This window comes from Chaetodon trifascialis, chromosome 18, assembly GCF_039877785.1.
Source record: "Chaetodon trifascialis isolate fChaTrf1 chromosome 18, fChaTrf1.hap1, whole genome shotgun sequence".
In the NCBI taxonomy this organism is placed as follows: domain Eukaryota; kingdom Metazoa; phylum Chordata; class Actinopteri; order Chaetodontiformes; family Chaetodontidae; genus Chaetodon; species Chaetodon trifascialis.
Window position 1 is genome coordinate 1,401,620 of NC_092073.1, and position 14,796 is coordinate 1,416,415.

A 14,796-nucleotide genomic window follows, 5' to 3' on the forward strand; every position below is an offset into this window, starting at 1 on the left:
TCTGTTACATGTGAAGAAATTCTATCACTTTTATTCGTGTAACTTCACTACATTAAATCAAGATTAGATTAGATACAATCAAGTTATAATATGACAGAGAGAGGGAGAGAAAGAGAGAGAAAGAGAGACAGCCTGTGTGCGTGCATGCATGCCTGCGTGTGTGTTGGGCGGGGGGGTGGGGGGGTGGACAAGGAGGCTGTGAAGGAGGAGGCGGAGACTAAGCTGGCTTCAGCAGAGATGTGAGGATGGCCATTTAACAGACCACAAAGAAGAAAGGGATGCTTATCTGATTAATTGTGGTGTGAATGATGAAAATAAGAGGGAGGAAGAGACAGTGAGAGAGAACTGCTATTGTGACTGCTTGTCCTACAGGATCACAGTGGCCTTGAGGGATGAAAGGCAGGGAGGGGAAGAGGGGAGGATGGCAGCAGTCCACCTGAAAATGACTGCTGGAAGCTCAGCAGCACCTCCAGTCTCAAGTGGGACTAAAACCACTGCCAGGGTTACAGCCACTCAAGGGGGAATAGCCTCTTGGCTCATTCCTCTCCTGGGAAACAGTGTTATGCTCTCCACACTCATCCACTGACTGACAGAGAGCAGAGGAGTGTGCATCAAAAAACCAAAATGACAGAACCGACATCTAAACAACAGGGATTTAAAACGTGTCGGAGTGCCACTTTCAGCATAGATGGTTTCAGCTTTACCATCGGTAAGAGATTCTTTGTTACAGGATGTGCATGCTTGTGTGTGTGGGAGAGGTTTTATCCATGGCGCTATTGTGAGACTGAACAGATGGTGTTTGTTATTTCAGGTTATTATATAATTATAGTGTGGTGTACAGGGCCCATGCATTCCAACTAGATTTAAAAAATTGCTCCATAAAAAAATACATCAATAAAAACACACTTAATTTGGAAAAGTACATTTGGAAACACTGGTGTGAACTGAAATACCTAAAGGGCCTAGTCATAAAAATACACTCACTGTTAAAATTTGAAGAATTCTTAAACAGACATCCAGAAGATATATACACAAACAAATACATGGAGGCAGTGATAGATGGAAGTACAGAAACATTTGCAACCTGAGTGTGCCAGCTAAGATCACTGTCAATTTGGACTCCTTAATATTTGTAAGAGATGACTTGTTTTATTTCATGACTGTATATGGTAACAGGGCAATGATCTCCAGTTGTCCTGGGATCCAATAGTTTTTCAGACTGATTGATGTCCAAATGATGGTCATCAATGAATAAAAAGGCTGAGGTTATTGCTGTTGTGAATGTCTGATAAAAAACAATCTTAAAATAGATTGACCTTCCCCTCACATAGGCAACTGTTTAAGCAATATGTGTGGGTACAAGTATGGCAACAGAACAGATCTTTATGAGTGCTTCATTACAAAGGCAATATGGTCAAAATGGCGTCATCAGTGCTGCATTTCTTTCTTGACAGTATTCATCTAGGTATGACTCACCTCACAGTTTGACAACTGTGATCCATTCTAAGGATTTCATGATGTCAGAATTTAGTGTCACCCATCTACATCAAGAAACAGTGAGGCATATCAGAATCAGAAATACTTTATTGATCCCCGAGGGGAAATTGTTTTTGTTACAGGTGCTCCTTAGAAGAATAGAAGAGATAGAAGAGATTTACATGTATTTACAAAAATAAGTTATATAACAGTGTAAAAAATAAATAAATAAAAAGGTACATATTGACAGCGGTCACCGGTCACTGGTGCCTTGGTTCTCCTCAGGTCCACTACCAGTTCTTTAGTCTTTTTTTTTTCATGAACTGAACTCAAAGATCTAAAACATTTTCTATATACACAAAAGATCAATTTATCTCAAATATTCAAATATTGTTCACAAATCTGTCTAAATCTGTGTTAGTGAGCACTTCTCCTCCTAATCCATTCCACCTCACAGGTGTGGCATATCAAGATTAGACAGCATGATTATTGCACAGGTGTGCCTTAGGCTGGCCACAATGAAATGTGCAGGTTCACATAAGGTCATAGTCAGATGATTTGCAGGTTACATGAGGACAGAAAAATACATGAATGAAAAGAAAAAGGAAATAATTCACAGTGAGTAAAATGAATGGCTTGTGCGCATTTTTATTACATCGTCAGTTTAACAAGTATCGCCATTCACTGTCAGATGTGTAAAACAAAACACGTACGTCCGACTTGATGCCCCTCCCTCCCGCTTCCTCTTTGATGAATGTTTGCAGCAAGTCACAGCCTCATATTGAAGATACCTCCGTTCAGGTAAAGTATAACCATGAGATAATTGTTTGACAACTGTATTGTAGTTTGTACTGGTTGACATTAATTCACATTTGTAATGCATGGTTTACCAACGTTATTGCAAATTATTTAATACTTGTGCAAACACGTAGCTCTCGTAGCTAGTGAGTTAGGGCAGGCTAATAAACACAGTCAATTTGTATTGTGGTTAAGTTGACACTGAATTATTAGTTTCCATCAAACATTGAGTTCGCCTTTGTTAACTTCAGCTAATATTACCTATATATCAGATTATTTTCCATGTCTTTATTATCGCAGTTTTAACTGGCAGTCTTATTAGTCATCAGTCATATTACAGCATCTAAGATTATTTCTCCAGTCGAGTACACTAAGTTGTATTGACTGTTGCACTGTGACATGGATATGTCAGCATTATATTCGGTGTATTTAACGTGTTCCTTTCTTTCTTTTCAAGATTCATTTGAAAGTGTCCCATATGAATCTAAAAATGAAGGTAGGTATTAATATCATTATATTTACCATGTTTGTATCAAACCTTTGATACAAGAATACAACTGAATGTGCTTCACACATCTAAATTTAGTTTGTCAAATAAAAACTGTTTAAAACATAAAACTGTTTTTATTGATACCGTATTGCACAAAGTGTTGTCGATTCTGTGGGTGTCTTTGAAAACTCAGAGTTTAAGAAAACACCTTGGCGATACTTACAGCTCGAGTAAACTAGGATTACGTTAGCGTGAGCAAAGGATGCAGTCTCTAAACTAAATGTGTTCTTTATCTTATCAAGATTCTCTTGAGAGTGACACCTTCAAGAACTGAAGAAGGTTTTGCCAAAGGACTTCCAAGCCTTCTATGATGGGCTTGACTATGAGTGATGCCCATTACCAACTGAAATCACACAGAAACACACACAGAAACACACAAACACACACACACACACAAATGTACATAGACGGATTGCTTACAGTATTGTTTATTTAGTGTAACTGCATTTTTAACTTAATTTTGTGATGGGTTTACTGATTTTACATATTCATAAATTTGTGATTTTTAGAATTAAATCAGTTATTAAGCTCTAATAAAGAGTATTGACAATTATCTCTGTCTTTCCTGGTGGTTTGTAACAATATTAAAAATAAATACAAAGATATTTGTGAGGTCCCAATATTTTAATTTTGATTTATTTTTTTTTTTTTACACGAAAATATGGAATTTTGCCAATATTGAGTGTTGAATAAGCCAGTTTTATATTATTTGGTCATCATTGTCTGGCAACATTCACAACAGTAAAGAAAGCCTGTTGTTAGATTACTAAAATTGTTTCTAAAACCTGGATTAACTCAGATAGCATTAGTTCTGCTGTTGACTAGAGACTACAGGTAAATTTGATAAAATGTAGCCAAAAATCTGTTTTGGAGGAAAGCACTGCACTTACTTTCATCTCAGTAACCTGTGGTAGGTAGGTTCTTGTAGTAATTACAGTAATACAGACCAGTTTTCTGAAAAAGAAACAAACAAACAAAAAAAAAAACGATCATATAAGGAGTCCAAAATGAGCGTTTTGTTTAAATAATATTAAGCTTTGAGCTCAGCATAGACAATAAACTCTAAATTAATGGACGCATGTCAGTGTTGGGTAATTATATTAGTTTTTAGCCTATGGATTCTGCTAATTTACCTGCAAAATAATAGACAAATCTTTGATTAGGCCAACATGATATGAGGAACACATAGGACAGCTTGTTATCGATCGTTTAGTTGGACATGAACAAGTGATTCAAGGCTCTTAACTAACCGCATGTTGTGGGAAGCCGACATCCGTTTTTTTTTTTGTTTTGTTTTGTTTTTTAATGGCAATCCATGAAAGTCCACTTAAAGTAGTAAACAGTTCAGTAATGACTGTTTAAAGACAGATTTTTCAATTACGGTGTGTGTATTGTGTGTATAGCATTTTTATAGCATTTTCTGTATATTTTGTAAGTTACTTTCTGAGAAAACCCGTTTTCTCGTTCTCCTGGGGAAAAAAAAAATGGACATGCATGTTTTTCATCAGACAGCAACAATATATGTGTGTGTGTGTGTGTGTGTGTGTGTGTGTACATGTATACACACATATACACACACACACACACACACACACACACACACACACACACACACACACACACACACATGCATATATATGCATATTGTATATATTTATACCATATTACTATTCTATACTATATATAGTGGCCCTGTGTGAAGTAACACATGACACCCTGACGGCAGAACCCAAGCATGCCCAGCTCCTAAGCACTAAGACCTTGTTTCAAGTTAAATACACACAAGTTAAATATGCATCATAAATAATATATGCATCACCATTACAGACAAATATGGCATGTGTACTCAGAGGATCAAAAGGCCAGATCTTTGTAATGAGTACAGTTGTTTAAATTTGTCTTAAAAGAAAAATTAAAACTAAAAACAGTCCACCCCTGGACTTGACTGCCATCCATAGACAGGATGGAACTCCCAGATCTGCAAAAAGTGAAGCCAATGTGTGAGAGCCTTGAACCTGCATTATCTCTAACTGTGATTCCACTGATTGCAAAAAGAAGCCTGTATGTAAAACCCATTAGAAAATGACCCTACTTTTTGATTTAAACAATTTCCTAATGACTTAAATTAGCCTGTCACCAATGACACCAATCACAAATCATTTCAATGTTTATGATGCAAGTTACAGGAAAGTATTTTCCAAACTCTATTTATTATCAAAAGATTGCAAATCCAGTTAAAAACAGATCATCTTTAATGATAGTGACAGAGAGTAATTTCAGCTGCAGACATAAGGGAACCATTGAGACAGGGGTCTTTCACCAGTTTTTAGTTGGTATTATTTGCTGAAATAATGTGTGAAGTTTGCATGTTCTTCCCGTGCATGTATGGGTTCTCTCCGGGCACTCCGGCTTCCTCCCACAGACCAAAAACATGCTCATTAGGTTGATTGGTGACTCTAAATTGCCCCTAGGTTGTGGTTGTGTGTATGTGCCCTGCGATCGGCTGGTGGCCGGTCCAGGGTGTACCCCGCCTCCCGCCCATTGACAGCCGAGATAGGCTCCGGCCCCCGGCCGCGAAAGGGATAAGCGGCATAGAAAATGGATGAATGGATGTTCTCTTGAGCTTGTTATAGCCAGAGCATTTTGTCATTTTGTCAATAACAGGCTGTAGCGGGTTGGCTATCAGATTTGTAGGTATCTGGCAGCTCTGGTATGGCTGTCACCAATGGTGATTCCACAGGGCACAGGTTTCCTCAGCTGTCTAATCATTTAAAGAACAGAGGATAGCCTGACTGGCCAGGAGGGCACAGCAGGAGGGAGGATCTGTAGGTTCTTTTGTTAGCCAATGTCAGTTCTGGTATGATTCTAATGACATCAACTGCTGAGTTCCACATGGAATCTACATATAGCCAGGATGGGAGGTCCTGGTGCCAACCGAGACCTTGGACCAACATGACTCTGACAGCAGCGAGTTAAAGATAGCCATGGAGTCAGTCCAGAACACAGTCTACCTGATCTGTAGGTAGGTAATCTTCTATCTGTTACTGTGACTGCATGTCTGTCTCTCTGTCTCTGTCTCTCTCTCTCTCTCTCTCTCTCTCTCTGACTGCTTTTCTTTCTGTCTGTCTGTCTGTCTGTCTGTCTGTCTGTCTGTCTGTCTGTCTGTCTGTCTGTCTGTCTGTCTCACTCTCTCTCTCTTGCTCTTCCTCTCTCACCCAACCGGTCGAGGCAGATGGCCGCCCACCCAGAGTCTGGTTCTGCTCGAGGTTTCTGCCTGTTAAAAGGAAGTTTTTCCTCGCCACTGTTGCCAAGTGCTTGCTCATGGGGGAATTGTTGGTTTCTTTGTAGATAAAAGAGCTTGGTCTGTACCAGCTCTATATGGAAAGTGTCCTGAGACAACTTCTGTTGTGATTTGGCGCTATACAAATAAAATTGAATTGAATTATCTTCAACCCCAAAAAATTCTTGTCTATACATGTTGTGAACTCAGATATATGTATTTGCATATTTCAGCAGTGGTGATGTTATGCAGCTCCCCTAAGTGTCTGAAGTAGCAGAAAGTGAAAAGAGCTACAGAGGAAAGCCTCCTCAATATATTTTCCATCAGTGAATAGCTTTCCACATTTGGTCATTCAGTATACAATGCTCTATCTTTCTTCAGTAGCATGATTTTCAGCAGTGGCAAAGACTAACAGGGTGTTTGCTTGTTCCCATACCCGGACATTGCACGTTTGATGGATTCATCCTTGTCTGCCTTATCTTTGAATGTTTTGAATTTAAGACTCAAGTTTAACACTCAACGTCAGGCTGGCAACATTTTCAAGACATAAAGTACACACAGCACAGTGCCAATGTCTGAATCTTCACTTTAGCTTCCTTCGGTAGCGGACCTGCCATTGTCTACTGAGCCTGCAGTGTTATGTTTTTGGTTCTGTTATTCACTCAACATAGCTTTTCCTCCACAGCTATGTTGATGACACTCAGCAATTTTTTGTCTTTTGCATGGTGTGAACCCCAGGTGGTAGCATGAATATCTGCATACTTGGCTAGCATCTGTCAGTAGTTGTCTGTGTATGACCTGAAACCCAATCTCAACATCACTGAACTGCTCCTCCCTCCAGGGAAGGCTTCTCCCATCCATGACCTCTCCATTACCATTGATAACTCTGTAGTGGCTCGGGCTGCTGATCAGCTTGCTACAAGCTCACTATAAGGGGGGCAGAGCTAATTTTGTTCTTTTTTGTTCTGCATCTTACACTTTGCTGAGACTGGTAGAGAGGATTGCCATTGGTATAACAGGCTTGTTTAGTAGATGCTCGTCAACACATTAATGACACTCTTGCGCTGGTGACTTCATCATTCAAAAGAAAATACACACACAAATATGATGGTGACTTGCCTTTCTTTTCTGCTCTCACGGAGCTGCACATGCACTGTCCTTGATTGCAAATTTATTGCAGGTTTCTGTAAAAAACAAAAAGCTCCTCAATATTTGTAGCTTGCTTCAACGTGTACACAGCACAGTCTGTTGGCTCTCTGAATATATTTACTGAAGGCACACATCCGTGCCAGCAAGTGATTTGTCCGAATTATGGCCTGAGCCTACAGAGAGCCCTGGTGCTGTGGAAGATATCCTGCATGGTTCTGGTTCCAAAGATGAAATCTCCACCTGGCTCCAAAGACTACCGACCCATTGCCCTTATACTGCTCATGATGAAGGTGCTGGAGAGGCTGGTCCTTGCCCACCTCCAACACAGGTGAAATCATCACTGGACCCTCTACAGTTTGCCAGTTTGCCTACCAACCTCATCTGGGTGTGGACGACGCCATCATACACCTGCTGCAGCATGCTCACTCCCACCTGGATTGTAGCGGCAGCACTGTGGATCACTTTCTTTGATTTCTCCAGTGCATTTAATACCATTCAGCCGCTGCTCCTTGGTGAGAAGCTGCGAGTGCTGGGAGTCAGTGTGCCCACAATCATCTAGATTACTGACTACCTGACAGACAGACCGCAGTTTGTCCAACTGGGCAATGTTCTGTCTGAGACAATGGAAAGTTGTACAGGAGCACCACAGGGGACTGTTCTGTCTCCTTTTCTTTTCACCTTGTCAGACTTTCAGTGCAACTCTGCATCGTGCCACCTCCAGATGTTTTCGGACGACTTAACAGGGGTGGGTGTATAAAGGATGGATGAGAGGAGGAATACAGGGCAGTGGTAGATGATTTTTTGGAATGGTCTAGTAGAAATCACCTGCTGCTTAACATGGCCAAGACCAAAGAGATGGTTAATGATTTCAGAAGGAACAGGACGACCACACAACCACTGTGTATTCTGGAGGAGAATGTCGCAGGGGTTGAGGATTACAAATACCTCGACAATACCTCGAGTGCACCTCGACAACAGACTGAAATGGAAAACTAATATCAACGCTGTTTACAAGATGGGGATGACCAGACTCTATTTCCTGAGGAGGCTCAGATCATTCAACGTGTGCAGCAAAATGTTGGAGATCTTTTACCAGTCTGTTGTTGCCAGTACACTCTTCTTTGCTGTAGTGTGCTGGAGGAGCAGCATTGGAGCCGGTAACATCAACAGACTGAACAAACTGATCATGATGTTATCCATCATGGATAACCCTGAACATTCTCTTCACCACCTCGTGAACAGACAGAGGAGCTCCTTTTCCAATAAGCTCCGCTGTCACATTTTCCATTCTATTATTATAATAATACATAATATGTATTAAATGTTATAATACATATTACATAACTATATATTTTGTTGAATTCACTCAGTGGCAGCTGGTGAAAAAAATTCTTGGTGGGGCTGGTGTGCCAACAGATTTCCCTGCCTAATCTAGTATAGGCATTCAAATGAACAGTTGGAAAATGACTACAGTTACACAATAATTTAATTTCACAGTTTCAAAGAAAAAGTAACAATTTACAGCTATATTAGACTTTATGCTATCAAATACTATACAATGCAATCAAGGGATAAATTCACAACATGATATGATGGTATGATTTCAGCTGAATCTATACAAATCAACAGTGAGTGAGTGAGTGAGTGAGTGAGTGAGTGAGTGAGTGGGTGAGTGGAGGGGGGAAGTGTCTAAGGTGAGTGTGGGTTGAGTTATTATATGAAGAGAGAATGAAACAGAACATTTCCTATTAAAATGTAACATATACAAAGAATTGAGAACCAAGTTCAAAAATTAAACATAAATAGATTATTTTAATACCCTCTCTAATCAAGAAAAAATGCCATATTTACTTGGAGAAAACAGCATCGGTGCCATAGAAGCAGCAAAGTTTGTCATTGCATGTCACACCCTGAGAGAAACAACAAAGCAGTCTCCACAACTATTATTATTACTTACGGTTTTTATCTATCTACCTCTTCATTGTGCCTTCTTACAGCAATCCGGCGCCCATTATCTAGCTGCCAGCCACGTCTTACAGTTGAACCAGCTCCGACAAAAAATCCATTTGTACAATTTATCTTTCTCCTTGTTTTGCTGGGAAATGTCGATTTCAGGCTTGTTGGGTCCCAGCTCCTTAACGAGAAGTTTTTGCTCTGTCGTCTTGCAAAACGGTACATTAATAATGACTTCACCGAATTTGGTGGAGGCTACGGAGCCCTGGACCTGACATGGAGAAAAAAAAAAAAAAGTCTTTCGCACGAATTACTAATTCGTGCAAACAAAATACTAATTCGTGGGAACGAAATAATTAATTTGTGGGAACGAAATAATTAATTCGTGTGAACGAAATACTAATTCGTTCCCACGAATTAATCACAGGGTTATGCTGCTGCCGATCGCACGTGGCACAATGCTTATTGTCGACAAAGCGGTGACACACAGCCACATACGCAAGCACAGTCTTTGATATGTCATCAGATACGATGGGACAATCAATAAAGATAATTTAATGTAGTAAATAGTGTTTGTTGTGGTTACTTTGCACAGAAATGCGCCTGACATCTTCTTTGAAGTCTGTGTGTGTGGGCGTGTTTACACATGGCTGCTGACGCTGCTGACAGACAGGAGCGAGGGATCAGACGAGAGTCACAGAGTTGCACAGCTGATCATAGCTTTTATATAACTGTATCTCTGGTGAAATTCATAACTTAAACTACAGCATTGGATCTCACGATAGTGCGTTTTGGTGCCATGTGTTTTATACCACATTGTAGAGGAGATCGTCCTGTTTACTTTGATATGCATATTGCCGACCTCCGCTGTACAGAGACCTATTTAACACGACCTCAACCATGAACATAATTTTAACCACACTTAGCGTGTTTCGGTCCCATTGGGTTAAAAATGATGTTATGGTCAGTGCAGCGTGCATCCACTTGTTCCAAAACTACACACACAGCTGTTCATCGCCGGATCTGCAGACCATTTCCATACGGACTGGTGGAGTCTAACGATCTGTTTGGAGCGGAGTCCCATCTTGTCACCTTCGGGTTGATTGGTGATGAGACACCGGTGTGCCGCTGCGCTCTTGGAGAGCACGGTGAAGCGGGTGGGTGCGTGGAGCGCACAGCGGATAGCCTACTTCAGATATCCAAATCTGCCTGGGAGGTTTTGCAGACTTGTAGGCCTATGCACAGCGCGCAGGTCAGCCAAATTACCACTTCACTGACTATATTGTGAGAAGCACGTCTCAAGGGAGAGCCCAGTAGCCTATCCCATGAATTAGTATTTCATTCGTACGAATTAGTATTTCATGGGAACAAATTAGTATTTCGTTCGCACAAATTTTTTTTTCTCCATGTCAGGTCCAGGGCTCCGTAGGAAGCTGCTCTTGAACTCCAGTTGTTACCACCATCACCATCGCCGTCATCTCTCTTCCTTGACGCCGTATTTTTTTTTCCCCTGTAGGACTACGAAAAAACCTAGCGCTGGCTCCTCACGTAGCTCTTGCAATCCTAAACCTTCATGCATTTTACGCAGCAGTTGGGGCTACATTTCCAGCGCCCCACAGGCGTTAAATTTGGCGACGTTGATAGGCTAATTATTCATAATTTTCCCCTAGCAACCATAACCGGATTGGCTATTTAGCTGCAAGTCAGGGGCGCTTTGCCGAGCGCCCGTGAGACAATGATACACTGTGAAGTCTATTAGTTGACCATTTTTGGTGTTCGTGAAGCACTATAAACTAGGCTATATAACATTAGCCACATGAAAAGAAAAGTTGTGCTCTTTTGCATTTCATTCTACATATGCATATATGACTTGCAATCCAAAACTAATGATCAAACTTGCTGAATGGGTAGACAGGCTGAACAGAAATACCATAAGCAAACAAAGAATATAAAAATAAATAAATAAGATCCCATTTTGATTTTGGACAGAATAGGAAATGTGTTGGTCTGATCCAGTCAGAGTGGGGGGGATCAAAATGATGAGCTTAGTAATACCACCCTTATTAACACCAGGTGTAAAAGCAAAGACACATGATCAGATATAATTACGCTGGTAACATATTGAGATTGCATGTTATTTATAGATGTAAACTGGGTGTATCTCTCTTATTTTCCATGGATAGTCTCTTACCTTCTTTGTTTATGCAGCAGAACAGTTTTGCACCTGCTTTCCCCAAAATCTTTTGTGGCGAGAAACATGATTCACATTCAACAGAACGCCCTGCACTTTCCAGTGTGTGTATGTTTACTAACTGCTGTCTCTATGGGAACCAGAAGAGATGGGAAACGATCATGAAATAATTTTGACTGGAGCAAATGAACGTTTGTGTGTTGTCAGTTGTTAGGGTGCTGAGCTCAGGGAGTCATTATCACTAATGAAGTGGCCTCTGTCACAGCGTAAGCTGGCTTTATCTCCTCCTTATCTGCATGATTCAAGCCGTACTCCGCGTCCCCCAATCACTTTCTGACACGCACGGACGCATCCCACACAGGCATTTTCAGGATGATTTGACCTCTGTATCAGGGGCAGAGCTTCCAGGGGGGCTGGGAGGGTGACACGTCCTCGGCCCAAGGGGGGCCCGGGGTGGGGCGGAAAAGAGAGATCTCTGTTCCAAGCAGAGGGCACCGAGCCTTTTCCCTATGATACTTTTTAAGGTGTAATATGTGTGGGCTTATATATGTTGACCCAGTCAGGATGAGTCATGGTTGGTAAAAACTTTCCAAGACTGACTTTAGTGATGTAGTTAAGTGTAAAATATGAATAAAATGACATGCTGCATGACTGGCTTTTTTTTCACACTCACATTTAACTTCATTACATACAAATATTGTCTCCAAGTGTATTTTGGGTAAAATCGTCATCAACCGTCCACCACGTCATCATCAGTCATTTGTCAACAGAGTGCAAGCTAGGTGGAGCATTTTTACAGACTGAGCTAAACATGAGTGGCAGTTCATACACAGCACGCCTAGAGCTTGTGAATGGCATTGCTCAGCTGCTGCGTCTCTCGCACGTGTTCCTGTTCACATATCCTGTGTCTCATCTACGTGTCTGCAGCGACGCAGCAACTGCCGGCTCCATCTGTTTACATGGAGTTTGCGTTTGATAATTATCGACAACAAAAATGATGACATAATTTTAATTTACATGCGCTGGAACAGGGACTGAGCTACAGGAGTGGGAGAGAGGGAAAGGAGTAGAGCTGATGGAGAACTTCTGTCCCTCTCATACTGTGTATTTTCTCGTCATGTGTGTCACATATGCAGATACAGACAGTGAAGTGCAGGAAGTGAAAACACCTGTGGGACTAAACCATAACTGCTGGATGCATTTAAATGGTGGCACGGTGGTAACGCTGTCGCCTCATAGCTAAATCTCTTGGTTCGAATCTCACTGTGGGCGCCGGGGGGCGTGTCCTCCACAATGCCTTCGGTGCCTGTTGTTTGAGAAAAAAGGAGCCTTTCTGTGTGGAGTTTGCATGTTCTCACCGTGTTCACCTGGGGTATCCTCCTCAAATACCCCCACTAAAAACATGCAAGAAGATCACCACCTGACCAGTGGTGACAAAAGAGATTGGGTCCCCGGGTGCCGGTCGAATGGCAGCCCACCGCTCCTGGTCTGCTGTGGAGGAAGGTGACCAGGATGGGATAAAGGCGGAGGACAAAGTTCACCAAATCTGCATGGCGTGTGTGTGATGTAGTTGTTGTGTGACTAATAAAGGGGATTGTCCCTCCATTCTTCTTCTTCTTCTTCTTAAATACCTGTTTTCTATTACAAATTAGAACGTAAAACAAAAGAAATCCTAATTCTTCTCTTTGCAGTTGCCAATGAGGCGGGGGAAAGCAGCCGCCATCCAAAGGCCGGCTTTGCACGTGAGTTCACCAAAGTTGACAGTTTTCACCAAGTTCAACAATTCAGAAGTTATTATCATGAGGTGTGTAACAGAGGTAGATATGGTGTGGCTGATGATACATGTAAAAATAAGTAAAGAATTTTGTATGAAATTTTTCCAGGCTCACAGTCCCAGAATGCACTCTGTACCGCTGTCACAGCCTGCGTTGGCATCACTGACCATAAAGAAATTCTGATCGATCCACGCAGCGCAGAGGAAATTCTGGCTGATGAGCTGCCAATCCCCGATGAACCTGATGCCATGGAGAAGGCTGCTATCAGGTCAGATGAAGACAGAAACAACACACATGCACAGACACTCCAAAAGAAACACGAAGTACAAACATAAACTGCCCTTTGTTTCTCCTCACCATTATTTATACCTACTTTGTAAATGTATCATCCACAATTGCAGTAATGGAGATGTCTTTGTTAGATGTGTGTTGAATGAAAACAGCAGATGACTGAACATTTCTTTAACTTGTTCGATGTCATCCTCACTCTCAATAATCACTGATGGCATCAAACACTTGTGGGAGAAAAAACAAGAAGTCCAAGCTGACCAATCACAGTTCTTTTTGTCTCTATAATCTTTCAATGTTGTAGCCTTGCTGTGCAGCCTAATTTTTAAGAAGGACCATGTCAGCTACAGTGCTGGCACAGTATTGTGTTGGATAACATTACATGCATATGTCAAATGTCATAAGTCATTAAATAAAGAATTACAGTATGATAGTTTTGAGTGGTGCCAGGGTAAAGGCCAAGGTCATCACTTGGGGAGCAAAAAAGTGCTCCGCAAATTCCACATAAATCTACTGGCTAGAGCATGAGATATTGCATCTTTCTGCAACATTTAGCTTTGATGGTGGGGAAAGAGAATTCAGTATTATGGCTGTTTCCCTCCAGCACCTGTTGTTCTCTTTTGCCTGAGTGCTCTCCCGTTAACGGTGTTTTGTGTTCTCCTTATCAGAAGCTGTCGAGGGTCCTCCAGCTGAGACTGCCACCTCCGTTCAGATTATCGCCATTGGGCTGATTATTATTTTGCTCTCTGGGTTCTAATAAACTGTTATTCCGGCTCTCTGCATCTGAGTCCTGTTTTTCAGCACTGGCCGTAACATTCAGTACCCTAATGAAAAGAGAGGATGTGCTCAGTGAGTGAATGAGCTCATCCTCCAAGTAATGTGGCACTACAGGAAAGTTCAGGAGGTCACCAAAACATGATTCATCCTCTGGAAGAAATGTCCACAGCAAATTTCATGTAAACCTGGCTTGTAGCTGTGGAGATATCTTTGCTAGATCAAAGTGTTAGATGGAGAGATGGGCTGATGTGGCAATGTGGCTGGGATACAGATGAAATGCATTATCCAGAGCAATTAGTTTAATTTTAATGCATTATAAAAACTTAACAACTATGGCTCCATGCTCAAAATTAATATACCTCTGTCACACAGTTACTATAGTTTCTTATAATGTCCATATATATTGCTTTTATCATGTATTATTAAAACTATTTGTATTATTGTAACTATCATCCTGGATTTATGGACATACGTATGCACATATTTAGCAATATCTGTAATGGTAAAAAATAGATGATAGGCACTCAATATATTTCAGTTACATATGAAAGATGAAAGG

At 41.1% G+C, this 14,796-nt stretch overlaps 1 protein-coding gene across 7 annotated transcripts in view; it reads left to right on the forward strand.

Annotated features, from left to right (window-relative positions):
• Positions 1-201: 201 nt before the first annotated feature.
• LOC139346490 (dual specificity calcium/calmodulin-dependent 3',5'-cyclic nucleotide phosphodiesterase 1C-like) overlaps positions 202-14,796 on the forward strand; it is a 113,461-nt gene continuing 98,866 nt past the window's right edge. For 5 of the 7 annotated variants that reach the window (XM_070985540.1, XM_070985539.1, XM_070985537.1 and 2 more), the window contains exons 1-3: positions 208-709; positions 13,089-13,139; positions 13,281-13,440. In XM_070985540.1, the coding sequence (XP_070841641.1) occupies positions 625-709; positions 13,089-13,139; positions 13,281-13,440 (296 nt within the window). In that variant the 5' untranslated portion in view covers positions 208-624. Of the gene's footprint in view, positions 710-13,088; positions 13,140-13,280; positions 13,441-14,796 lie in introns of all 7 variants that reach the window. The other 2 variants (XM_070985542.1, XM_070985538.1) reach the window with 2 other exon arrangements.